Below are 27,040 nucleotides of genomic sequence, written 5' to 3'. Positions count from 1 at the left end.
AAGCTGAGGAATCAACTTTAGCCCAAATAAAAAGTCTTAGTTTTACTGATTCCTTTTTGGCAACTAGGAAAGAGCAAATGGTTCTAATAAAAAACGCAACTCTTTTGAAAACCTATGTTGGTTTTGGAAAGGGGGAAACAGAGGATTTAGACTAAATCACCAGATCCAAACCTGATTCTGAGGGGGCTGTACACTACTTCTGGCAAGGAGGAAAGAGCATTTTACTATTGCACGTGGCAATATTTAGTATAATATTTCACTCTTCTCTGAGATTGCTGCCAAGAGTAACAATTAAAGTTCGCTTTTTCATAGATGAATTACCCTGAACCGTCTGGACTCCCAGTGGAATTGTTTTGTAATTTTGTTGATGGCAAGCCCCATATTTCATCTAAACATGATCATAATAAGAATTTTTTTTTAAAAAAGGAGTTATTTTCTTTCCTACTCTAAGCATTACCATTCCCTCCCTAGTGTCCCACAAATAAAAGTGATTAAGGCAGAGGCTAGCAGTAGAAGTGATGTGCATTGGGGAAGGAGAGAATGCAGGTCACTAGGACTGGAGAAAGATGGGCTGACTTTTTATGAAATAAGAACTGAACGAACCCCAAAAAATAACTAATTCTTGGAAGAGGCTCATGCAATGAGAGCTCAGTGAGGGCTCATATTTTAAACTAGGTCAGCCGGCTTTTGCAGGCCTCCTTTAGCAGGAACACATGGCCAAACATTTCTCCTTAGAAGAAAACGGTTGCCTCCAAACAGAAGCGTGTGCCCGTGGGTGCTCTCTCTCTTCCCACGCAGCTGTCCTAATGCTGAGTGGGATGTGTGCGTGAAATGGATTTGAAAACACCTGTGCTGCCGGGGCTTGCTTTTATGCCCTAATGTTGAGCAGTTTAACTTGTTTGAAGAATGTTTTATATTATATTTTTTAATTATTTGAATAATTTCACAAATTGCTTGGTAGGTGCTCTGGTACAATGAGTATGTCAGTATCAACCTCAGATTTTCATCCTCACCAGGTAAAGCAGAAGCAGCTCAGTGTAGCTACCATTTTGGTTTGGGGGTCTCACCATCAGTTGACTTGAGAGTCTTACTTATCACTGATAACTTTAGAGAAGGTAACACCCTAATGAATAAACTCTCACCAAACACTGCCAAGTCCATTTCACACAGAGTTCTTTCACTTCTTCAGACATACCCATACGTAGTACATGGCAGGCAGAGAACACAGCCAGGTGATCAGGTCCCGTGGATGCCTCTCTCCCCATGTAGACTTGATTACTCACATTACCCACCTGTGTTATGGACCTGTAAATGGAAGAGATTTCCTCCCAAAGCAGCTGCTGGCTTCCTGTTGACTGGCATGGACAGGTTCTCATTCAGGCTAGGAGGCTAGGCTTGAAAATGTGACAAATGTGGCTCTCTACTAATTCATCTGTGTATTTCTCTGAGTGGGATTACCCTGCAGCTGCATACTGATGAGCCGGTGCACAGAACGCCCTTCTCCTTTCTCTGGGCCCATATTACAGCAGCCCTCACTGAATAATCCTAGAGCAAGATGAGTTCACACTGAGGGAAGCTCTGATGGTGGAAGCCACTCATCAACATTTGTATACTAATGGTACCTTAATTTTAACCATTTTAACTGAACTAAGGTGATCCTTTCCTGCTGCTCCTTAAATGGTAATAGTAACCACCTGTTATAGATGTCTTCTGAAGATTTGGTTTTCAAAATAAACATAGACCCATGAATACATACCTATGGAAACAGACTAAACATTATTTTGATTGTTCATGTTGTGAATACTCCTATCTAAATTTCAGACACCTTTTGACTTTAAACCTCCTCCAGATATGGTTTCTTTAAAAATAAGTGGAACAAATATCACACATCTATCAAAGAATGTCCTTGAGATTATGTACGAGAATAGCAAGTATTTTTACAAGACCAGACAAACAGATGTGACAGTCGCCACAAGAGACCTAAACTCCAAATTGCAGTATTTTGCTGCTGACCAACATTTGCAATGCCAGGAAATGACTTTGGCATTACATTTTTTTTTCAGTATTATTTCTTTCTCCTTTGATCCCTTCCTTTTCCTTGTATGAGCAGTCTTTTCTGTTTATTTCTTTTCTCTTATTTTCAGTTCTCCCCTGTGCTCCTTAACACATACAACTCCGCGGTGGAGGTGAGGGCTTTGCCATCTGGGTAGTTTTCATCATGGAATTTAATTTATGTGGTCTCCTCCTTTATTCATTCACTGAGCATTTTCAGTGTGCCAGCCCAACCCATGTTGAAGTGCACCCAAAACGTGGAAGTGGAAGGAAATGTCAGAGGTCCCATGGCATTGCCTAATCTGATCTGTCTATGGTGTGATTTACATGCCAAAACACATTTACACTGCACCCTTACTTCCCCTTCAGTCACACCCCAGTGACCTGCCAGGTCATGGTAATCAAGTGTCAATGATAGTTTTCTCATCATGTAGAACACATCCTAACCTTAGCAGCAGAAGGTGTCTAATACAGAGACTGTCATGGCGTGTGATGTACATTTTGACCAGCTGTCTTTGTATCTATTGGATATGTGGAGCCATGCTTGAGGACTTGAATTCAGCCTTCTTCTCGAATCCATAGCTCACATTATCTCAGGAAGAACTTGGCTATTTGTTGTAAATCTACTCCCTTCTTTTTACTGCTGTAATCTGAGGACCCTGCAAACCCACCACCCCTCTCCTCCCTCATGTCCTGGGCTGTGCGAACTGACTCCTTCCCCCAGGTTGTGGGTACAGTGATAATTATAATTGAATGCATGCAACATCGGTGCTTTAGTTTTGTTTTTCTTTTTTTTTCAACGTGTCTGTATTTGGATTATGTGACTGTAAAGTTAAACACTCTTAAATCTAGGAACAGGAATAGACATCAGATAATAAATTAGGACCTTCTGTCATCTTTACTAGGCGAAAGAATGAAAAAAATGTCATTGAAAATCAAAAATGACAACTAAGTGAGCGAGGTTACCACGCCTTCCATTTCACTGCCCTCCCAGACTATGTAAGTCTCTTTTTTTCTACCAGCATGTTGCTGAAACCTCCCCATCCCGACTGACTCTTTCTTTGACCACAACTAAACTACTAGATTTTTTTTTTTAATTTCTAACTGATTTCCCACCATGGGGAAAACAATTGACAGTCTAACATGACTTCTTAGCCTCCATGGCCTTAACGTTTAATAATCTTTATTACTTTTAATTGCCATCATTTTATTTCCACTGGTAGGGCTGGTAATTTTAAGATGTTCCTATGTATTTTTAATACCTACCTGTCTTGCTTTCATTTTGTAATACTTGTTAAAAAGAATTAGAAGTGCTGAAACCATTGAGCATGCCATGTGTTGAATTGACACTAAAGATATTGAAATGTGGTTTGAGTGTATAAAGTGATATCTGATGTGTTACCATTGAAAAAGGTAAAGCTAAGCTTTATATTATTATTTCACTGTACAAATAATATTTCATCTTTGCTACCTAGAGTATTGGTATGATGTTGGTAGCTATGATTAAAGCTAAATAATGCACTTTAATTTCTAATCTGCACACTGTTTTTGAAGAAAGGTCAAAGTGAAATGTTACTCCTCTGGTCATTGTCAGAGATGATAGAGAATCAGATGCTTCGTGCAAGTTCCAATCTCATTTGCAGAAATAAGCACCTACTTCTCTCATATAATGCAAAGAAAATGAAACAGGGCTGTGAATGCATTTGGGTTTACCTAATATAATGTGCTCACTGGAAATGCCACCTGATTTTCCAAAAGATTTTGTCTTATAACATTGTGCTCTTTGAACTTATATTCATTTACTGTGTTTTATCTTAAAAACTTTCCTTTTTATATTTGACCATTGTATATATGAACTTCTTGCTCAATTCGAAAAAAAAAAAAAAAAGGATGTGAATCACACATAATTTAGAGATTTTATCTTTACTCTTCTGTCTGGCGGATGATTCACTTAAACATCTATGTGGGAACAGTAACAAAGAACCCCTGGTGGCAAACAACTTGCTCATTGCTTAATCTAGAGTCTTGTATCCAAAATATCCGCTTGTCCCGTTAGTGTGTGTCTCATGACTTCAAAGACGTAAGGTTTAAAAATATTTTCTGCACATGAGAAATGTTTCCTTCATGCTGGCCTTTTAATGATAGTGTTAGGTTTGTTACACTTTGGGGTGTTTTGTTTTATTTTGTTGTATTTTTTCAACCCTAAGTACATAAGTTCATACATAAGTTTGCATGTGGTTTCACACTTAAAATCCATCTTCAAAACAATTAAAATGACTGTGGCACTGTTGGACTATTACCTCTATACCAGATATGTATATAATGAAGAAAATTGTTTGAAGTAGTTTTATGGTTTTACTACAGTTTTAAGAACCTTTAAATTCTAGTAGGTAGCCTGTTATTATGTAATATTTTCTTTGGCCTTCGAGGAAGCCAATGAAAGTTTTTGTACTTGGTTTTTAGAATGTGGGTAACTAATACCAAACATAATGAGAAGGCTGAGTTGAATGAGAAGTGGAATTTGGAAATGGAAGACACCAAACATAGTCTTAAAAGTATATTTTCATCCACTACAGCTTTCTCCTCATTGAAATGAGGATAAAAATGCAGAACAATGTTGTGAGCTAGAGTGCTGTTTTGTGGTTGAAGATAATTAAATTACATCTAGTGGCCTAGAGAAAATGTATTAAGGACTTTGCGATAAAATTATCACTGATATGTCTTCACACATTTTTATCTCATAATCACATATTAGTGAATATAATCATATGTCAAACACAACAGTGCTTATATTGGTAGATATCTGAACTGATTACAGTTGTCAACGTTCTGTCAACTTTCTAGTCATTTGTATACAATTTAAAAGCTGTGGCTATAAAATATTATTTTTAACAATATGAAAATGGCTGTTCACTTAACAGAAAATTGATGTCTCCTTTGTTTTATCACCTGATGACACTCAATTTTACAAATTTTAATGAGTCTGGACTTCCTAGGTGTTTTATAAATTCTTTTAGCAGGAGTCTGGCTCTTCTTAATGGTAACAAATCTTGATACTTTGTGGTTATAATTGATATTTCAGGCAAAGATAAAATTATCAAGCCCTAAACCCAGCGATTACAGAGAGTGATCAATGAGGGAGCAGTCTTGTTTTCAGGTCAAAAGTATGTCGTGACTATCAAGAAATATAAGTGGATATCTTTGAATTACTGATAACTGGAATGTGATTTCAGTTCTAAAATAAGATACCCAAGAAAGAATTTAATCCAAGGCAGTCTTAAAAATATATAGATGCTCTCTTATACACACATATGCACATACTCATTCTCTTACAAAAAACTTTTCGATTTTTTTCTCTTAGCAAGACGGGCAGGGACAGATAGGAGCAGAGAGACAGGAAAGGAGAGAGATGAGAAGCATCAACTCATAGTTGCAGCACTTTTAGTTGTTCATTGATTGCTTTCTCATATGTGCCTTGACCTGGGGGCTCCAGCTGAGCCAGTGACCCTTTGCTCAAGCCAGCGACCTTTGAGCTCAAGCCAGAGACCGTGGGATCATATCTGTGATTCCGCACTCAAGCCAGTGACCTTCATGTTTCGAACTTGGGTCCTCAGCACCCCAGACCAATGCTCTATCCACCACCTGGTCAGGCGAGACTTTTCAACTTTTAACAATCCTTTTCTTATTTGAGGTTTTGCTTTATTTAAAACAAAAACTTAGCATTGTGTCTCAGAGCCTGGGCTCCAAAGTCAGACCCTTAGTGTTGATTCCCAGCTTTTGGAACAAATTTATCTGGTAATCTACATGTATTTTTAATCAACTTTATTGGAGTAAATTTACATATAATGAAAAGCACCATTTTCAGGGTACAGATGTCTACATTCATGTGACCATCACCATAGTCAAGGTAGAGAACATTTCTATCACCCCAAAAAGTTCTTTTGCATTTCTTTCTCATCCCTTAGCCCCCAACCCACCCTATGCAAGCAGATATACTTTCTAGCACTATAGATTGGGTTGTCTTTTGTAGACTTTTTGATAAGTAAAATCATTTGAAACTGGCTCCTTTGTCTCCATATAATATTTTTAAGGTTTATCCATGTTATTAAGTTTATGAGGAGTTAATTTCTTATTATTACTTAGTAGTATTTCACTGTCGGACTGTACCACAATTTGTGTATGTACTTTTTTATGGACGGTGTTGTTTGCAGTTTGTGGTTGTTGTAAAACTGGTGTGAATATTCATGTACAAATATCTGTTGTGACAAATTAGAACTTTTTAAACATTATACTATCAGAAAAGGGCCTTCTAATTAAGAGAGACCTGAGGAGCAAGGGGCACAGGCCAGGCATGTGGCATATACAAGGACTTGATCACAGAAAAGGTAGGAGGGCACTGTAGCCAGGGTGGTGTAGAGGGAAGAATGAGAAAAACAGGATCATATACAGAATTTAGCACAGTTCTTCATTCATAGTATGCACTCAGGTAAAATTACCATTCACATGCCATGCATCTTTCTCATACAACATTTAGTATGAATGAATAAACAGTCAATATTCTGTTAAGATTTTTGTGTGATAAAAATTGAGCATAGTGTATGTTTAGATGTGCATAGAGGTGTGGCCATTAACATGCTGTGTGTAGCTTACAAATAAATCTAGTTCCCTATTACTTTCAGATATGAGGTTTACTACTTTATATTCTCACACTTCTTAGGACACTTCTAGTCTCATTTTTGGTCTCTTTTATCTAATTTGGGTTATAGTTTTCATTTGTCAATGAGGTTAGTTAATGAATCTGATTAGTTGCATTCTCTGTTTTTTATAAGGCCCTGGCTGATTAGCTCAATGGATAGAGCATTGGCCTGGCATATGGATGTCCCCGTTTGATCTCCAGTCAGGACACAGATGAGAAGCAATCATCTGCTTCTCTCCCCCTCATTTTCTCCTTCCCTCTCTCCCTTCTCTCTCTCCCCCTCTCGAAGCCAATGGCTAGGTTGGTCCAAGTATCAGCCCCAGGCACTAGGGATAGCTCAGTTGATTTGAGCATCGGCCCTAAACGGGTTGTCAGTTGGATCCCAGTCAGGGCACATACAGGAGTCTGTCTCACTATCTCCCCTCTTCTCACTTAAAAGAAAAAAACAAAACCCTGTATAGATTTCAATAAACAATAAGTGGGCTCAAAAGTACGGGAGGGAAAAAAACATAACCTGAAAATCATTAATGAATTACATTAATGTCACATACATAACCTAGGTCTGAAACATAAATATAAGCAGGTGGAAGATGTTTCAGAGTTACAATTGGGAACCGAAGCTTGTCTGAAATAGTTTCTAGAGTGATTACTCAGTTTAAACAGATGCATTATTTTGTTTATTTGTGTTTCTTGGAGGATTAGGGATTAAAACTGGACAGACAGCTATGGTAAAGGCAACGGTCAGGGTAAGGGAGAAGAGGGCCCAGTGTACAATAAGGGGCCGGTATAGTGTGGTGAGGAAAGTAATTTAAAAGGACTGACAGCAAAGCTACTTGAACCCTAGACTTAGGAGCTCTCTTTTGATCTGAAAAGCATTTTGGAGAGCCACTCTGGTGGTTTGGAGAAAGTGAGCTGGATTGTAGTAATGACTTTAAAGCAAGTTGATTCTACTTGCTTGTCTGATGCCAGAGAGAGTTTCTTTTTTTAAACTGATGGTGTAAATCCAGTAGTCCTATAATATGTCCTACCAAATGACATGTCTATCAGAAATCGTTTTGCTAAAATGGATGAAAATTCTCTTGCAGTGATCATTCTATATTCTCTTGGTTTGTGATTGCGTATTTCTGACTTAAGGACTGTGACATTCAGCAAAACTTTTTGTCATCCCTTGGCCTCCTTCTAAATCAGGAGAGTTAGAGAGTTGGGATATATTATCACCTTTGCTAAATTCTTTTGTTTTTCAAAGAAGAGAAATAAATGCTTTTTGAAATGGCTTTTTAATAAACCCAGGGCAAAGGATGTGGTGAAAATATTGCTTCTTGAAAAATGTCAGGCCAGAAATTGTTCTTTGAGAAGGCTTCACAAATTTCCTTTGACCAAAGTCCTTTTGCTTGTTGTTATTGTTCATAATGACCTTCAGCAAGACACTTAACTTCCAATATTTGAATTATTTTCCACATACCGTTGCGGCCTCTGTATTTGCCGCATGACTTTGCAGAGATTTAAAGAAACAAGTAACATAATTCCGGTGAACCTCTTGAGTTGCTATAACACTGTTGCCGCTAGTGTGACAAAAGCATGTCCAGTTTGTGAATTGCTTTTTCTCTTGGTTAAGGTTTGCATAGATAGTCTTCTTTTTGGCCATGAAGCAAACTTAGAATCGTCTTTAGTACTAGGAAGCTGCATTGCTTTTTTGAACCCTCCAGAGGCTACAATGTGTATTCTTCCTTTATATACTGTTTGAGATGATTTTGTCTGGAAGTCATTTGCTTCTTTTCATCTTTTACCCTCAGAAGTATCTTCAGAGTCAAGGCAAAAGATATGTGTCCTGCTTTGTTCTAGGGTTAAATATTGTTCATCTTAGAAGCCTACACCCTCCCCCCCCCCCCGCCATACACACACTGAATTCCAGGTACATAAGATGAAAGAATTGGAGAAGATGCTTAAAAATGCAAGAAATATGGCCCTGGCCGGTTGGCTCAGCGGTAGAGCATCGGCCTGGCGTGCGGGGGACCCGGGTTCAATTCCCGGCCAGGGCACACAGGAGAAGCGTCCATTTACTTCTCCACCCCCCCTCCTTCCTCTCTGTCTCTCTCTTCCCCTCCCGCAGCCAAGGCTCCATTGGAGCAAAGATGGCCCGGGCGCTGGGGATGGCTCCTTGGCCTCTGCCCCAGGCGCTAGAGTGGCTCTGGTCACGGCAGAGCGACGCCCCAGAGGGGCAGAGCATCGCCCCCTGGTGGGCAGAGTGTCGCCCCTGGTAGGCGTGCTGGGTGGATCCCGGTCGGGCGCATGCGGGAGTCTGTCTGACTGTCTCTCCCCGTTTCCAGCTTTGGAAAAATACAAAAAAATATTTTTAAAAAATGCAAGAAATATCTGGGATTCTGTGGTAGGGCTGCCATACCTGGTTGCACAGAAATCAAGCCTGTGGTCCACTCACCAAGCCATGTGCCTCCCAGTGGGCTGATGGCTGCCTTAAAGAAAGTGGTACCTATCTTTAAATCACGTAGGTTCCGCCTGAATAGCCCTGTTGCACGGAATTCTGTTGTAATTTCTTCTGCAATTACCAAACGTATAGGCATACTTTAAAAGGTGTCTGTTGAGAGACAGTTTTGTTCATTTTACCTATTACTTCAACCTTGACCTACACAGCAACTTTGTTAGCAAAGTAGCTTAGTGTTATCAGAGTCAGAGTTTTCCATTCTCTGTGATGATTTCATCATTATCTTTACCGCCAGCTCTCTAGACAGAATTTAAAGTAAAACCTTAGAATTTAAGTGAGTGCTGAGCACTCATCTATTATTCTTTTACATTCTCTCTTTTTTTTGTGACCAAAAATGATTGGAGCTGCTTCATGCAGTCTAATATACAATTACTTCACTGGGGGCTAGTAGAAGACATATTTGGGGTGAAGAGGCCTTATAACTATTGACATGTAAAGGATGCATGAAGCACAGATGTGTGGCAGTCATGAGAAGGTTTTATTTTACGCTCCCGTGGTAATCATCAAGCTGTCTTGTGAAGGCACTCCCAACAGACCACCTTTTCCTCCAAGAAAAAGGGCTTTAGATGTAAAAGGGGCCTTACCAGGTGACAGTGCAGTGGATAGATCGTCGGGCTGGGACAACAGTCTTTTACAAAAAGATGTAAAAGCGGAAAATGTGGTTGAGGTGCATAGGAGAAACTGTTACTGAAATAAGTATGTGCATATCAGTCTGGACTCTGACATCCATGGTTGAGGTGCATAGGAGAAACTGTTACTGAAATGAGTATGTGCATATCAGTTTGGACGCTGACATCCATGGTTGAGGTGCATAGGAGAAACTGTTACTGAAATAAGTATGTGCATATCAGTCTGGACTCTGACATCCATGTTCCTAGCACAGACCATAGCACCAGCTCTCGGTCCCCCATCACAGACAGAGGGCTGTAACTTGCTGTGACCACACTGAGACTGTGGGAAATGGGCACAGCTGTAGCTTTCTAAATGGTTCAGGAGCAATAAGATAACCCAAATAAACAAGAGACAAAAGGACCTCATGATTACATCTTTCCAAAGTACAATTTTCCTAACAGTGCCTTAGCCCACCCGTTTTTCTCTCCAGAGAGATCTTGATGTTGGTGCCAGTGTCTATAATATAAACCAGACCCAAAGATTCAAAAAGAGATCCTGAAAGTTAATCCTGCCCTAGTTCTACGCATGACTTCCTAAGCCACTGCATCTAGCAGGGTACAGTTACATGCAGGCGACGGCTCTGCGGAATCCATCTGGATCCATCTTCTGTGAAATAAGTAGAGCCAGACTTTTCTTTTTCTTAGAATCTCAACTCATACTCTTTACACATGTTCACATTTTGCTAGCCTTAGGCATTCTAAAGCAATTAAACTTCTATCACACATCCCAATAATAGCTTCAACAGGCTTCATTTTATGGTGTTATGCCAGAAGACAAGGTGCACCCTTAAGTTCCCAAGGTCATCTTTGAAAGAACCAAAAAGAAGGGTGTCGTGATTGCTGCTTCATGTTAACAAATTGGAAGTTGCTCTTTGCCACTCAATGCCATTCTTCCATCTGTGCATGCCTGGTTAGCTCTAATAATGAAAAAAATTTTAAAGGGTGGGGTGCCTAGGCATGAATAGAAAATAAAGTATCTTTTCCATATTAATAAGATCTCCACACTCCGGGAAAATGTTTGATAGAAATGACTGAAGAAGGTCATTTCTCAGCAAGAATAGGGAAAAAGGGTTATGGGCCAGATGTTAACTTTCCTTCCAAACCCCACATATTTCTTTTTTCTATGCATGCTATTTTAATGAGTTTTGAGAGAGCAGAGTTTAGACAGCTGATTTGCAAAAGGCAAAGAGGATAAAAATGGCCCACTGTTCATTTGTGATATATAGATAAATACCTGAAATGATTTACTCCCTTAGCCACCTCATTTATTTGGAGGCTGATGCTTGCTTTGAGAAATTAGTTGAAGTAAGTACTGTATGTCTTACAGACAACAATAACCAATAGATACATATATAATAAAAAGAGATTCCAAATACTTGGGATAGAGTCCTTGTGACTTTGGGTGAGTTCTTTTCTCAGACTTAAGTTTTTTTTTTCAGCTCTAAAATGCAAATAATACTATTGTGTCAACAGGACAGTTGTAAAGATTTCATTAGCTAAAATGTAATAAAATGCATGTGTAAGATATTATTTTTACTTCCCCCCAAAATTTATTCTAAGCATCTTATTTTGGGAAGCATGCTTGATACATTAAATGTACTTTAACCGTTAAAGATTCAGTAAAATAGATTAAAATAAATTAACTAGAAGCTTCAGTGCATTTACTATTTTCAACCTTTTAACTAAATATGATTTTGTTTTTGTTTTGTTTTTAATGACAGAGACAGAGGGACAGATAGGGACAGACAGGCAGGAAGGGAGAGAGATGAGAAGTGTCAATTCTTTGTTGTGGCACCTTAATTGTTCATTGACTGCTTTCTCCTATGTGCGTTGACCGGGGCACTCCAGCAGAGTGAGTGACCCCTTGCTCAAGCCAGCAACCTTGGGCTCAAGCCAGCAACCATGAGGTCGTGGCTATGATCCCACACTCAAGCCTGTGACCCCACCCCACGCTCAAGCTGGTGAGTCTGCACTCAAGCGGGGTGAGCCCACACTCAAGCCGGTGACCTTGGGGTTTTGAATCTGGGTCCTCCATGTCCCAATCTGCGTCACTGCCTGGTCAGGCCTAAATATGATTTTGTATCTCAGCTCAATCAAATCCTTATTCTTTACTAACAGTACAGAGAATGTAACTCCTTGAGTAAGGGCATCCAAAAAAGAAAATATCTAGAACAACTTACGCTTGAAGAGTGTGGGCTAATATATCCATAAGTTAATTAGAACTACGTCTTCTTAAAATATCCTAATAAGAGAAGCAAAATATGTGTGGTATATGAAAAGATGTTGGCATGAGGGAAGAGTACTTGTGAATCATGCCTATAGATTACAGGGGTCCCCAAACTTTTTACACAGAGGGCCAGTTCACTGTCCCTCAGACCATTGGAGGGCCAGACTATAAAAAAAACTATGAACAAATCACTATGCACACTGCACATATCTTATTTTAAAGTAAAAAAACAAAACGGGAACAAATACAATATTTAAAATAAAGAGCAAGTAAATTTAAATCAACCAACTGACCAGTATTTCAATGGGAACTATGCTCCTCTCACTGACCACCAATGAAAGAGGTGCCCCTTCCAGAAGTGTGGCGGGGGCCGGATAAATGGCCTCAGGGGGCCGCATGCGGCCGTGGACCATAGTTTAGGGACTCCTGCTATAGAAACTCTACCCATATGTTGATATTAACCAGGCTTCAGCATTTGGTTTTCTGGGAGAGATGCTAGATAGCCCTAATACCCTCAGGAAGTAGGTCACAAAGTGGGGTGCCTGGAGTGACAATATCAGCATCACCCAGGAACTTGCTAGAAATACAAAATCTTGACCTTACCTCAAAACTACTAATCATTGGGATTGAGCAGTGCGTGCTTTCACAAGTCCTCTGGGTGATTCTGATGCACATTCCATTTTGGGGAACCACTTGGAAACTCAACTCATCTACTGTATGTAATAAGTTAACTTCTTCCTTGTGCATGTGAATGAATGGTGCTAATGAAATGAAGTACCATCCTTAGCAGAAAGGAAAAAAAATAATTTCTCTTATCAGTGGGTTGTGGGGTGGGAGTGTGTTTGTTTGTTTGTTTTGTAGTTCAGGTAATGAACCCCATTTGTGAAAGGTGCTCAAAATATCCCATTCTTTGTCAGTCATTTAGTCATTTATTCCCAGCAGTGTTCCTTCTCCTTTGTCAATTTGTCATTAATCCTACTTTCAAATGTTTTATCTCCCATCTTAGGGCTGGGGGTGGACCTATACTTTTCCATTGTCCTACTGCCCTAATTCTGTTCTTCCCTAAACCACTAAAAATTTCCAAGTAGTCTAAATTAGCTGCTTCCATTTCCTTACTGTTTCCTCCCTCTAATTCTCTGCAATTTTTTTTCTACTCCTACCTTTGAAGTGCAATTACTCTTTGAGACTTCAGCCATTCCTACTTGCCAAATCAGAAGGCGGCAGCTTGGGATTTATTTCATGCATTTGATCTACACAGTCCAGATCTGTCTTTCTTTGCCTTTTGTGATGCAAACATATAGCCCTGTTCTTTGATACTTGACTGATTCTTTTCTCTCCCTTCCTTTCACCTTAGCCATTCCGTGAGATCTGTTACTTAAGGGGCAGGACCAAGAGCAGGAGTACCCCCTGCTTGCTCTCTCTAGCAAGTGAGCTCTCTCCCTTACACATCCTCTTGATTTCACTGCTTTTCTTCCACTCCCTGCCTTCCTTTCAGTTACAAGTGTCACCTTCTTATCAATAATTTCCAGTCCTACAACTTCAACATTGACTTCATCTATTACTAATCTTGAATCTCTGCACAAGGCTCTCCCTAAGTCATTTAAAATTCAGAACTTCCCAAACAATCAGTGAATCATCTTTTACAAAGCATCTCCCTAAAACTTTCTAGAATAGCAATTAAACTTATCTTTTTTTTTTAATCATTGGCTACTCATTGCCTCCATTAAATTCATCCATGTGATGCCAGGGCCACACAGCCTCCCTGAAGAAGCCTCCAGTCCCAATGTCCTGTTCTCATTACTGTCCTGCTGTTATGCCTCCATGAATCCAAATCTTACTTAAAAAGTTAAGAACCATCTAAAGTCTTATTTCTTCTAAGTGCATATATAGTCCTCATTAATGGCCTGTTTTTCTGAGGTTTAAGTAAATGAAAAAGAATGTTATGATAAACCTTACGTAGGACTTGAAATTTCTAAGGATAAGTGTTAGCTTTCTTCTCAATGAAATAGTGACATTTCCAGTTGCGAGGAATAATTTCCTCTTTGTTGTCACTCTTCTTTGTGCTTTGTGATCATCACATCAACAGTGGGTATTGCCTCTATATCAGGTGAGCCATAGATGAGTGAATGGATGAAAAGTAATCATATCTTTGCAACCACTGAGTCTGAAAAGGCACTCATTTGAAATAATTATCAACTACATTTTCTATTTCTTTCTTTTATGAGAATTTAAGGAAAAAGCAAATGTAAAGGAAAATTAAATGAAGAGTTATCTAAAAAGTGAATAAGAATATGGCTGCTGGCTTGTCAAGGTCCCACTCTGGTAATTGTTTGCTCAGGTCACACACCCACATCCAGGCCAGAAAGTCAACATATGGTCAATTAAGTTTTACCAACAGGCCCTTGGAGAACATTTTTATCTTATTCTCATCTCTGTCCAAACAAGCTTAGTTTCCTAAAAACAAGCACACTTGTGATCTGCATATGCCGTGGGATCTATCGCTAGGTATCCCCAACTTGGTAAAATAATTTTCTACCTCCATTCAAGAAATACTAGTCAGTTACCTTGAGCAAACTCCTTGCTTATTATAACCATATTGGAAGTAAATAAAAATTGTTCAAAGAAAATAAAATAATTCGATATTTAAAAAAATATATTTATTTTATTGATTTTAGAGAAAGGAAGGTAGAGAGTGAGAGAGAGAGACAGGATCATCAATCTGTTCCTGTATGTGCCCTGACCAAGAATCAAACTGGCCACCTCTGTGCTTCAGGATGATACTCCAACCAACCAAGCAATCCAGCCGGGGCGACATTATTTTTCTTGAAATGGAAAGAGGACCTTGAGAAAAGGCAGGGATATCTCCGTATCTTAACTCTGTATATGAAAAAAATAATAAATATATATTTTATATATACTATACTAGTGTAAGGAAGTTTATTGTACACAGGAAAGAGGGACTCGTGTTTTTCTAAAATCTCCTTAATTCGCCTCTGTAATGACGAGCCTGTCTGACTGCCTACAGTTGCTGACCAGACCCATCCCGAGAGGCGCTTTGAAGTACAGGTCCTGCAGACAGCCAAGTGTCAGTGTCTGGAAACTTTCCACATGCAAGTCCTCAGTAGCGCTGGTGATGGCTGGCACATTTGGACCTGGCTGGAGTTGTTACTAGAGCCGAGATTTTAGGAAGAACAAGGGAAAAATAAAAACAAACCATGCAGAATGAGGCAGATGCCAGCAGCTCCATTTTCCGACCATAAGGGAGTCTGCGTTTTGCGCTGTGCTGCCTTTCACACTGAAATCTAAAAGGGTACCTAGTGAAGAGAGCGAGCCAGAGAAAGGGAGTAAGGAAGGGAATGAGGAATTCTGGAAGCACCCTGGCTTTCATCTGCCCGACATGTTTAGGTGAGGAAATGCTGACATAGGAGACTGAAGTACATTACTTGCCACTTTTCATCTTTACAAATCTTCCACTACGTTGTGATATTTAGCTGTTTAATTATATTTTTAAAAGGCAGGACTTGTGTGTTTACATGACGCATGTGAGATGGGGTGACCTAAGGAAAGTGTCCCAGGCCCTCTCAAGTTTCACCCCTCCTCCTACTGTGCACGTTTGGCTGGTTTGATTAATAGGTGCAGGAGGCACAGGGTCCCTGGTGGGAGCTGTTATTTCAGAGCAGGTGGTTCAACGTTGAGGATCAAAGAACCCAAAGGTGCGAGGACTGCACAGCTGCAGGAGCCCTTTGATCTGCAGTCAGGGTTTCTACCCACCCGCAGCTGAAGCAGCCTTGTCAAGACAGGAATTTGAGTAACTACCTTTTAGTCTGGTGGTTTACTTGTAGGGAGATGAGAATAAGCACAGCCTGCTTAAGGGCAAAGGACCCAAACGCAATCAATATCTGCTGGCTTTTAGTTCTCCCCACATTCACCCTCACCCCCTTACTCCCTGCCAGGTTTACTACTAATGCCCACCCCCTGCTGACCACTCACCCACATGCTGCCCACTCCAGGGCAGCCAGTTTCCTTGCTGCCCAGTGAACCACAACAGACAGACCTGATGCTGATTAAACCAGAAGGCTCCATCCTGGCCCTTGGACCGTTCTCCCTGCATCTCCGCCTCCCCGAAGCCCATGCACACACGGAAGCACAAGTGGAATAATCACTTTCCCTGTGTAGGTCGTCTTACCTGACTCTGAGTGTTGGCTCACATGTATCGAGGACTTTCTGTACACCAGGCTCTATTAGGTTTCTTCACATCCATTGTCTTTTCTGCTGATTTCTTACCCTTTTTAAGTCCTTTTTATACTGACAGCAATGATATGGTTGGTGCTTTTAGTTATTTCTTCATGAATTCATAAAAATTATTCCTGTCTCACCCACTGCCTGACTGAGAACACAGAGCATTTTCTGTCTCTTGGATCCTCGCCGTGTTGAATCTGTAGTAGATGCTCTACACCCCAACAAGTGGTATAATTCATTGGACAAGTTAGTTGCTTATGTTGGTGAAGTGTATTGAAATTCACACTCTCTAATAATCAAACAATTAGACCCAATTTATCGACCACGTTCCATATCTTGGGAGTTATGTGTATCTTAATGAACATAAATCTAAGTTCAGGATGTCTGTATACCCTCTAGTTATTAGATTATTGATATTGAAAAGTGACTCTGTTGCCATTCCTAACAGCATTGCATTCCTCACTTAGGGTGGCCACTCTCCTGGTTTTCCCATGAATGAGGGTTTTCCTGGGCCACAGGACTTTCATTGCTAAAACCAAGACAACTCTAAAAAAACACAGACATTTAGGCACGCTGATCATAAAAAATGATTCCTTCAGTGGAAGAAATCAGCTGGAATTTTCTGTTAAATACTCAGTAATAAAGACCTGTCATTTAGTTACTTTTTTTTTCAGTTACAGGCAAACTTTTCTGTGTCCCGCAGGCTTCTGCTATGGAGTTTCCGCTGTTGCTTGCCCGATTTTACACTCCGTGCTGCGTGCCACTGTCGGCATGTCTGACGGCTGCGAGCAGAAAGGCTCGCTGCAGGAAGCTCCAAAACATTTTCAAAAATCTTTTTAAAACCAATCCTTTTATTATATAGAGAGTGCTTTACTAATAGTCATTTTAGAGTCATCATGAAATGGCCATTCAATGTAATATTTAAAAAGAAAAGAGAAGATTAAAAATAGCTGGCTCCAGTAAGGATAGTTCACTAAAAGAAATGAAAATACACCAAACTCCCCTGGTAATAGCTTCCTGTGCTCAGAAACTTCCATTTTTTCCTTCTGCTGAGCTGTCTAGATTTTATTTAATTGAATTTTTAGTCCCCCTAGCTAAAACTGTTATTTAAAATAGCTGTGCCTGCTTTCAAACTATGCAACCACGTGCTTCTGTGCTTAATGATGAGCTTCTCTGATATCATCAGAAAATGAAAATAGACCTGCTGGAGAACATTATGTTATCCTGACTTTTCTTGTTCATCTAACTGGTCTGAGGAGAGACACAGGCAGATACCTTTGAATAAAGACTAGCTGTACTTTCAGCGTAGGACAGTCCCACTATTTGTAAGCTGATCTGCCTAAACAGTCATGCAGCCTAATAAACAAACAGTGTTATACAAGTTTTCAATTTCTCTTTATTAAGTTTGTCCAACATCATTCTACTAAGAAATAAGTTTGCTTTCTGAAGTAAACTTCAGTAATGTTGTTTCAGGATTACCAATTCCTCTAAATACCTGCCTGTTCCCTCAGGATCTTTCTGAATATTGATTTTTGAATCTTAACTGGTGTTAAAACTATGACTTGTATGTTGACTGCCAACACACATAGGAATGAAATACTTTGTTTGAACTGGTTAGATGCCTGCTCACACCAATGTTGTAGTATTCTAATGTCATAGAATTTTTTATTTTATTCAGTGCTTGCATGGAGAGGATTCCACTTGATCAATATAAAGTGATTTCAAGACTCAGGTTTGGCTCTGAGTTTGGCATGGGAAATTTGCCCAAATAAAACTCCTTTAGTTGTGGGATGGCCCATATCACAACCAGTTGTTTGCATGGCATATTTGCTCTATTCATAAGTTTTTTAAATGTGTACATTGGCGCTGTAGTGGAATAAAATTTTTTGAGTGTTAATGATGACTTTATAGGAGTCAGTAATAAAAATAGATCTCCATTTTCCCTAACAATTCTCTTGTAAACACTTTATGCCACTTGGTGAATTAAATAAAATTTCTCCTATCAGTTGTGTTCATTGACTTCACAAATATACAATATGTGGACGCTCTCCTCTAAGCCAGGTGCTCTGTGGCCACTGGAGGGCAATCATACTCCTCGTGGCCTAGACAGACGACTCAAATGGTCACCAAAAGAAAGATCAGCGTTTCTGAATTTATGGGTCATTTTAGAGCATAAACCTTATACTATGTAAAAAATATTATTACATGTCAATTGTAACTGTATTTCAGAAAGTTATTAGTGCCTCCAAACTATTTAATGGCTATTTCCCCAGTTGACACCATGTTTTTGAAGGAGTTGATCTGCCCAGCATATTCATTGGGTAATTATTCTCTCATTAGCCTTTACCCAAAACCAAGTAAGTGTCAATCAGAATACATGGAGATGAAAAATTGCCAGCAACCACCCCCACCAAAAAAAGATATAAATTTATTTTATTTCCTTAGGCTATGTATCATGATTGCCGACAGATACATAATTTCCAGTATTTTAAAATACTAAAATTCTCCAATGCTGACTCAATGGCTTTCACTGGTCTAATCTAATTCTCTCATTTATGAATATTCTAGTAATATACATTTTTGTTGTTGTTGACTTGCCAGTCTGTAGTTAAGTGGAGCTAGTGAGCCCCTTTTCTGAACAACTACTCTGAGTGTTCCATGGAAGGACAGTCTCTGGAGCATAGCAATTGAATTGGGAAAGAAAACAAATTTATGGCCTTCGGAAAGACTCAAGGTGCTTTTCTGCTTAATTCAAGTGGTTAACAGGCATGAAGTGTTTGTTGTATTTGTTGACTCTGTGAATTTATGTCCCAGTGGTTGTGAGGTTGACAGTTATGGGGAGTGGTGGGAGCAGAAGCAGAGTGTGGCTCAGCTGGAGCCCAGACTGCCCCTGTTTTGCAGACTGTTCAAAGCCCTCCTTTTCCCCAAGCCTCCACCTACCCTCTTCCCCACCCGCTCACGTACCAGTCAAATCTGTCATCCTTTCCCCCTAAACTGAGATAGAATGATAGGTTGCGCTGGTTGAAAACTACTTAGCACTAGCGCGGGGTTGTTTGGGAACTGTGTCGAGATAGAGAGCTTGCCATAGCACCTGTGGCAACAATTCCAGTTCCACCAGGGAAAGAAAATACCTGCTGCTGTTCCTGATGAAATGACATAGGCTACGGTTAAGTCATAAGTGAGAACATAGGATTTACATGAACATTAACAAAAGATCTTCACAGTTGGGTATCCTTAAGCCCAAACTGGACATTTCTCCGGTATCATGTGGGCCACTCTGTCTCTTATTGAACTAAGGAGGCAAAATTGCTTCACATAATATTATGTACCTAAAACAAAACTAATAGAATTGTTAATGGCAGTTACCACTTTGTGATGAGGTTATTGGTGAGTTTTCTTTCTTCTGTTATGGGTATATTTACAAGTTATTACAATGACATGAATTGTGTTTTAATCAAGAAAAAATCATAATAGAAGTTGCAAAAGTACACGTATAAAAATTCTACATATATCTTTGCCATAGCAAAGTAATTTTGTTCAGTATGTTCTGACTGGCTAAACCTGATATTATAGTAATGAGCTCTTCCATTTGTATAGTTCTTCACACAGATTTTCCTGCATTAGACATATTTAGTAATGGTAATGGGATAGATAATAATATCCTAAAATGAGGAAATTGTAAGTTAGATATTTTATCCTGTTGGCCAAGAATTATATATCATAATTAGCAAATAGCAGAAATAGAACAATATTTCTGAATACTAGGGCAATTTTATTTTTTACATACTTTAATATCTTTTTCCTGATATGTATAATGTTTTGCTAAATCCCATGAAACATATAAAGAAATATAAGGCCCATTTCCTTCCATTAAGCAGTTTATAATACAGTTGGGATAAACTTTATATGCTGATGGAGTTAATTGTCAATTCGATTGATGGCACAGATTAAAAGTATAGTTCCTGCCACACAGAAGGCACTCAAGAAATAACAGGCAGATGGATGGGTGGGTGGGTGGGTGGATGGATGGATCAATCGATGAATCGATGGATAGATCAATGGTCAATGAGTGAGTGGATAGCTGAATGGGTGGGTAGATGGATGAATGATTGTGTGGATGGATTGTCAGAAGGGTAAATGGACTGACAAATTAATTAGAAGTATTGGACTATAAAAGAGAAAAACCCACTCATCACAGATGATTGAATTTCAGTAACTACCTATTGATTTTTATAGGCCAGAGAATATTTCAAGAAAGAGAAGATAGTCTAGGTGGGCCTTCAGGAACTTGTGAGAGTCGAGTTTGACTCTTAACATAGGAGTAATGAAGGAATTCTGAGGTGAGGCTCAGCATGGACAAAGGCCAGAAAACAGCACAACGTGACTGAGGGTGTTATAGCTGTAGAAAGGGATAATTACTAAATTAGAAGATTTGGTGAGGACTTTGTTTTGAAATGGGACTATATCTTTGTTAGAATGGGACTACATCATAGAACATCTTGAATTCCAGGAGGAAATATTTAAATAAGCCATAAGCCTGGGAAGCTACAGAAAATTTTGCATAAAGTAATTAATGTTTTAAGGAAAATGTTTCAGGCAACAAATCTGGTAGAAGTATGACTTTGTGTTAAATATAAAGATATGAGACAGTTTAATACAAGGTGAATATCTGAAGTATTCAAGTGGGGTCTTAAAGTATTATCAGAAAGAACTACACGAGTTGACCTTGCTGTATCATTAAAATGTTCCTATATGTAGTTGAAGTTTCTGAGACAGTTATGTCAACTTCATCTTTAGATCAGTAAGTTTTCTCATTGAGAAATAGAAGATGACTGTGAGGATGAGAAGCTGGCATGAAAGTCTTGAGGCCTCCAAATATTTTATGCATAAAGTTTAATAAAATTTTCATACGCTAGAGGAAAGCTCATTATTTATGTCTTCTGGGATAGTCCACCTACATAGCAGACATGTCAGAAAATTGGTACTTTTTGCATTTAAGTTCTTACTGCACTAGGAAAAGTTGTATACATTGTCACTTCTCTTTAAACCTATTATTTTATCTTACGAAATTGGTGATGCCATCACTTGACTAGAAGTGGTTAACAGTGAGTTCTTAAGCAAGCTATATGTATTAGAATCCAGCCCAGCCACGGAATTGTTAGGCAGTCCCAGCCAAGTTTCTCTTGGATTCTCAATTTTCTCATCCATGAATGATGATAATAACAGATTAACATTTTAAGATTGTAAGGAGGATTAAATGTAAAAATATGCACTAGTGCCTGCCATGTAGTAACTGTTCGTGAATGATAAGTCATGTTACTAGTAACAATGATCAATAAGTGATATATATTCAGCTATTTTCTTGTGATTGCTCACTTGTTTTGTTTTTAAATCACTGCTATAAAGAAAGCTGGGATCCCTTAGGGATGTGTTTGTGTTCTCTGCTGAATGAAATTATAATTTAGAATATATAGCATAGGTTGCTTGTAACTGCAACGCTGACCAGCCTCTTGCCTTTTGTAGTGAGCCATCTCTATGGATTTGGACTGATGGATGCAGAAGCCATGGTGATGGAGGCGGAAAAGTGGACCACTGTTCCCCAGCAGCACGTGTGTGTGGAGAGCACAGACCGACAAATCAAGTAATATTTGCTGCAAATAGACAGCATGTCGATTCCTTGAAAGAGAGCAGGCCATGCAAGTGCTCAGAATAGCCCAGTGTTACACATGGGCACTAAAACCTGGTGTAGTTGTTTTCTACTGTAATTATAAAATTCTAATAGGATGTCTAAGATCCTCACTAGTAGATCCCAAGAATCCTTAAAAGAAAAACATCTCCTGAAAGGGGATTTGGTGGGGGTGAGGGCGTTCCTAGATGGACATTCTTAAGGTTTCTACTCTGTCAGTATATCTATTTGATGGTACTAGGTATTCTCTGTAAGTCAGTGTACTCCAAGAAACTAAACCATATATTCTGGAAACTTGACTACATACCACATAGTTCTCCAGAATGGTGCAAAATGTACAGCAAAGGAGATTGTAGTTTGTGTAGAGATTTCAGGGCTCCTCCCTGTGTTTCAGCTGCAGAAACTTGGGGAGGCTATGCTGACAGGGTTGACCAAGCAACAGTGTGAAGCGCTCCCAGGTGCCAAATCCAGAGCATAAGCTTCATCTTCATGACTGTATCAGTATTTTGCTTTAGGCTTTATTTTTAGAGAGTTGACTCTCAGAAAAAGTTATGAAATTTGGTTGTAATGAAACTTGAGCCATTATAATTCTTGAGAAAATTTGTTAGGAAACAGAAATAAATTAACTAAAGGCTTTTTTTTCTCTTCCTCTCTCTCCTATTTTATTCTTTTGTGGCAAAGAATAAGAAAAAGATAAAGGAGTGAAACTAGTATTTATGGGGCACTGATGAAGGGCCAAACCAAGGGCTAGAAACTTCATGTGAGTCTTCCTAAAGTTTGTAAAAAAATCTGGGCATTATTCTGCTCCCATCTGACAAAAGAGGAAATGAGATCAGTGTGAATATCTGTTTATTTATTCACAAATTTATTTACCAGTTTGGGAACTATTTTTCTTGCACTTACTGAATATCAAGCACTGAGCTAGATATTAAAGATAGAAAGAGGAACAAGAAATGCTTCCTGCCCTTGTGGAGCTGACAGCCTAGTGGGAGTCAAGCCCAAAACATGTAATTACAAATCACAATAAATGAATGTTGAAAACACAAAGGGTAGAAAATAACAGGTGGGGGCATATTTTTCCTGTGATTCAATGACAGTCTCAGGTGAAAATTAAACTTTGACCATGAAGAGTCAGCCATATGAACAGCAGCAAAACAAAACACCTGAGGCAGAGTAGTATACACAAAGGCCCTGTGGTGGAAAACGTGAATTATTCCAGAACTTGAACTGATGCCATTGTGGCTGGAGCCCACTGTTAAGGGGAACAATGGCACAGCAGGAAGCTAGTGAAGAAGGGAGGAACCTATGGGCAAGAGGAAGTGTGTGCCATGGGTTATACAGCAAGGAAATGGTAGACCAGGGTCAAATTCCAAGGTCATGTTAATCCCCAAGCTTCCACTGTATCACAGTACCCTATATCAGTGACTCTCAAAGTGTATTCCATAGGTCAGCAACATCACTGTCACCTAGAACTTCTTGGGAATCTACCCCAGCCTTACTGAATTAGATGTCTGGGGCCAGGGCCCAGCAATCTGTGTTTTAATAAGGTGAAATTCTCAAGTTAGATATCCACGGCCTGTGTGAAGACAAAAGACATTAAATTCCCCCTTTTGTCTCACTTGCATCTTTCCCACTGCCTAACCACTATTAATCATTTAAGTGATCCAGTCATTCAGTGATAGCACTGTGTCCTTCAGTATCCAGCAACCAGCTGCCTCCGTTACAACGTGTGATGTTATTCTAGGCCTGCAGGATCTCAGCCAAGCTCTGCCATGTGCCTCGCTCAAACTCCCTATCTCTCTGTTGCAGGACAATTCGCCCCAACAGTGCAGTACGCTCCATCTACAAAGCTTCGGGCTGCTCCGATAACCCCAACCACCATGTCAACTACCTGGAACACGTAGTTGTGCGCATAACCATCACCCATCCCAGGAGAGGTGACCTGGCCATCTACTTGACCTCGCCCTCAGGAACCAGGTCCCAGCTTTTGGCCAACAGGTACAGTGAATGGCCTCTGCCCACCAGTGTATATAAGGGTTACATTGACACTCAGCTATTCTTCAGAAGAAAGGGCCAGCTGCTCCTTACTCAGTATCCTAAGAACTAACAAAAGGGGCTCATAGAAGGTATGATGGGATGGTCATAGCTCTCACTGCCTGTATATAAGTAGAGAGTGTGAAGCTGCAAAGAACAGTATTAACAGATAACAGTTGAACAATATTAAAAGGATCCTGCAGAAAAATCGAAGGCCACCTGTTGTTCCTTATCCTAAAAAACAATTAATGTAGTGCATTAATTCTTTAGACCTCTTAGATTCTCTCCCCTATCCTTAAATGTCTGCTGGCATTTGGTACAGATTAACTGAACTCTTTTGCCCAAGCACTTTCTGAAGTTCAAGGAAACTCTATTTGTTTTAAAACAGTATTGGCAAATTTTTTCTGCAGTCAATTAGTAAATGTTTTGAGCTTTGCAGCAATGTTTCCGTTACAACTACTCAACTTCACCATTCCAGTGCAAATGCCACTGTAGACAATATAAATGAGTGGGCATGGCTGTTTTCCAATAAAACTTTATTTACAGAACAAGCAGAGGGCCGGATTTGGCTTGAGGACAGACTGTGTAGTTTGCAGACCCCTATTTAAAGGTCGGCCTTATAGCCTTTATATTGTCTTAGAAGGCACTCAGTTTCTCTTCTTAGCTTCTTCCCTTCTCCCTCCAAACATTTCTCCAGCAGGTAATTGTATTGCCAGGATCCTCATGAAAGAACAGAATGTTCTAGCACAAGTTTTCTTTTGACCCACTGTATTTTTGAGTGGTTGGGAGCATAGGCAGGGGATGATTGTCAATAAGTAGGACCAGATGGGAAAATATCAGGTTGTCCTATTCACCTCATTCCCATTATGGTTCTAAAATACAAACCATAACCAGAAAGAAGCCTGAAGGATTCTTTGAATTTTTTTTTCTCCAAGAGGAATATTTAATGGAAACACAAACCTATCATCAATAACACATAAAATCCAAATGAAAGCCAACCTTTTATGTAGATGTGGCCACCTGAGCACATACCAGGTGACCACTGACAGGCAGCGATGATCTCTGCTAGCACAATAACGACAGTTCAGAGGATGCAAGGCTGGGAGCTGCTACAAGCCTGCAGAACCAAAAATGAGACTGAGCAGTTGCCAGTTGCTTTTCAAAATCCCCAAATTCCGTCTGCTCTAGGACAGTGAGAAAAAGGGAGAGTAATAAATAGCACTTCTAAGTGACTAGAAGTACAGATTCCAAAATCTTCAAGTAACTTTTATTTCTTTGCTTGGAGGTCTTGCTGCGTTCTTTCAAACCTAACATCTTCCATTTGGGCATGCGGTAACCTGGGTTTAGTGGTTTATGAAGTGCAGCTTAGCCAGAATAAGTGTGTGCAGGTGCAAAGAACAGAAAGGTGCTTTGGCCTCAGAGAGCGGGCATGCTCCCCTCCCTCTGTAGACAAGTATCTCAGCTGGCACCTGCCAGGTAATTGCAAATACCTGCCTGATGCTTCTTTTCAGCAAGCAAGGCCTTCAGGTGCACAATTACATGATTAGTGGAGGTCACACTAGCTGTTGTTACCAAAGCCAGAGAAGATCTTTCTGTTGTTTTTCTTTCTTTACCGTTATTCATCGGAGTTGAACTTGAAAGAGCATCCAGGTGAAACGCCAAAGTGCAAAAGCTCTTCTGCCTCGAGCCCGCTCCATTGTAGAAAAACAATCTGCAGTTGATATTTGCTTGGAAAACTTAGCCTCCTCAGCCTTTCTGGGTTCTTCCTGCATATTTTTGGAATTTTTTTGTTGGCTTCCCCCAAAATGACTTCAGTGAGGAAACTTGTGAGCAGAGGAGCTGTGGATTCCGTTTGTCACAGGCATTTGGGGGACGATGAGGTCACTGGCATCAGTTGCACATGCATTCTTCACCCGCGGACATCTGCTTTGCTCTTTGCAAAGTGCTGAACACAGTAGTGCTGCCTGACTTGTGTCAGAGAAAAAGAAACAGGCGTTTCACACGCTCAGTGATGAGCAGTCCTGAGGTTCATCTCAGTTTCCCCAATCAAGGACACCTGGAAGAGGGTTGCACCCGGAGTACATCTCCTGGGTCTGGAGCATTTCTTAAACTGCAGCTCTTTCTTCTCTCTCCAATTCAGGAACATCAGTAGCCACCCAAATGAGATAGACAGATTGGAGTGGAGGAAGGGGGCTGGAGGCACCAGAGTTGCAAAGGATGTTATGAATTCATTTGTCTACAAGCAGCTCTCTCAAAGCAACGCTCTGAGCAGCTGACTCCTTAAACGTAAAACAGCTGCACCAGGTCCCAAAACCGCATGTGGCCACGTTCCAGGGCCTGGTTCCCCTGTCCTTGCTGTGCTTGACACTGGTAGCATCCCTCCTACTGAGGCAGCTAGGGAAAGATGGTTTCTTTTAGCATTTCCTCCTTCTGGCATATTCTGAAGCTTTAATTTTATGAGAGGAAATCTCTACTGAAAACCTCTCAATCCCAAACCTAGTGGCTAGGAATCCTTGTGTCCTGTCACCCTGGCCCTGTTTCAAAACACATTCTCAGGATCGGGAGCTAAGGACAAGAAACATAGAAAAAGGTGGTGAGGAGTGAAGGGAAGGCCCCCGTAACTCCCAGTGTCCTTCCCGTTGGTCTGCAAGGCAGAACACTGGACCTCAGGGAAAGGTGACGAGGTCAGGTTTTAGAAGGAATTTGTGTGTCAGAGATTATTCATGAGAGCAATAATTAGTTCCCCTGTTGGACACTTATCTTTTCTTTAAAGAAGTCAAGATTTCAGAAGACCACATAAAGCAAAGAACACTGTGCAGTTAGATAGGAATTCTGAAAGGTTTAAAACATAGTTTCCCTGATAGGGTCATCTGAGATGAAGAAGCAGAGCTGTGGTGGCACAATCATCCCCATTGGGTCTCTGTTTCTCCGTGAG

At 40.0% G+C, this 27,040-nt stretch overlaps 1 protein-coding gene across 4 annotated transcripts in view; it reads left to right on the top strand.

The window, feature by feature from the left end:
• Nucleotides 1–27,040, top strand: part of PCSK5 (proprotein convertase subtilisin/kexin type 5) — a 449,146-nt gene that overhangs the window by 235,966 nt on the left and 186,140 nt on the right. For all 4 annotated transcript variants that reach the window (XM_066367966.1, XM_066367965.1, XM_066367968.1 and 1 more), the window contains exons 11-12: nucleotides 21,909–22,026; nucleotides 23,881–24,069. In XM_066367966.1, coding sequence (XP_066224063.1) covers nucleotides 21,909–22,026; nucleotides 23,881–24,069 — 307 coding nt within the window. The remainder of the gene's footprint in view (nucleotides 1–21,908; nucleotides 22,027–23,880; nucleotides 24,070–27,040) is intronic.

Source organism: Saccopteryx leptura, chromosome 2, assembly GCF_036850995.1.
Source record: "Saccopteryx leptura isolate mSacLep1 chromosome 2, mSacLep1_pri_phased_curated, whole genome shotgun sequence".
In the NCBI taxonomy this organism is placed as follows: domain Eukaryota; kingdom Metazoa; phylum Chordata; class Mammalia; order Chiroptera; family Emballonuridae; genus Saccopteryx; species Saccopteryx leptura.
Note: the sequence above shows the minus strand (reverse complement) of the source record. Positions and strands in the feature narration are given on the sequence as shown.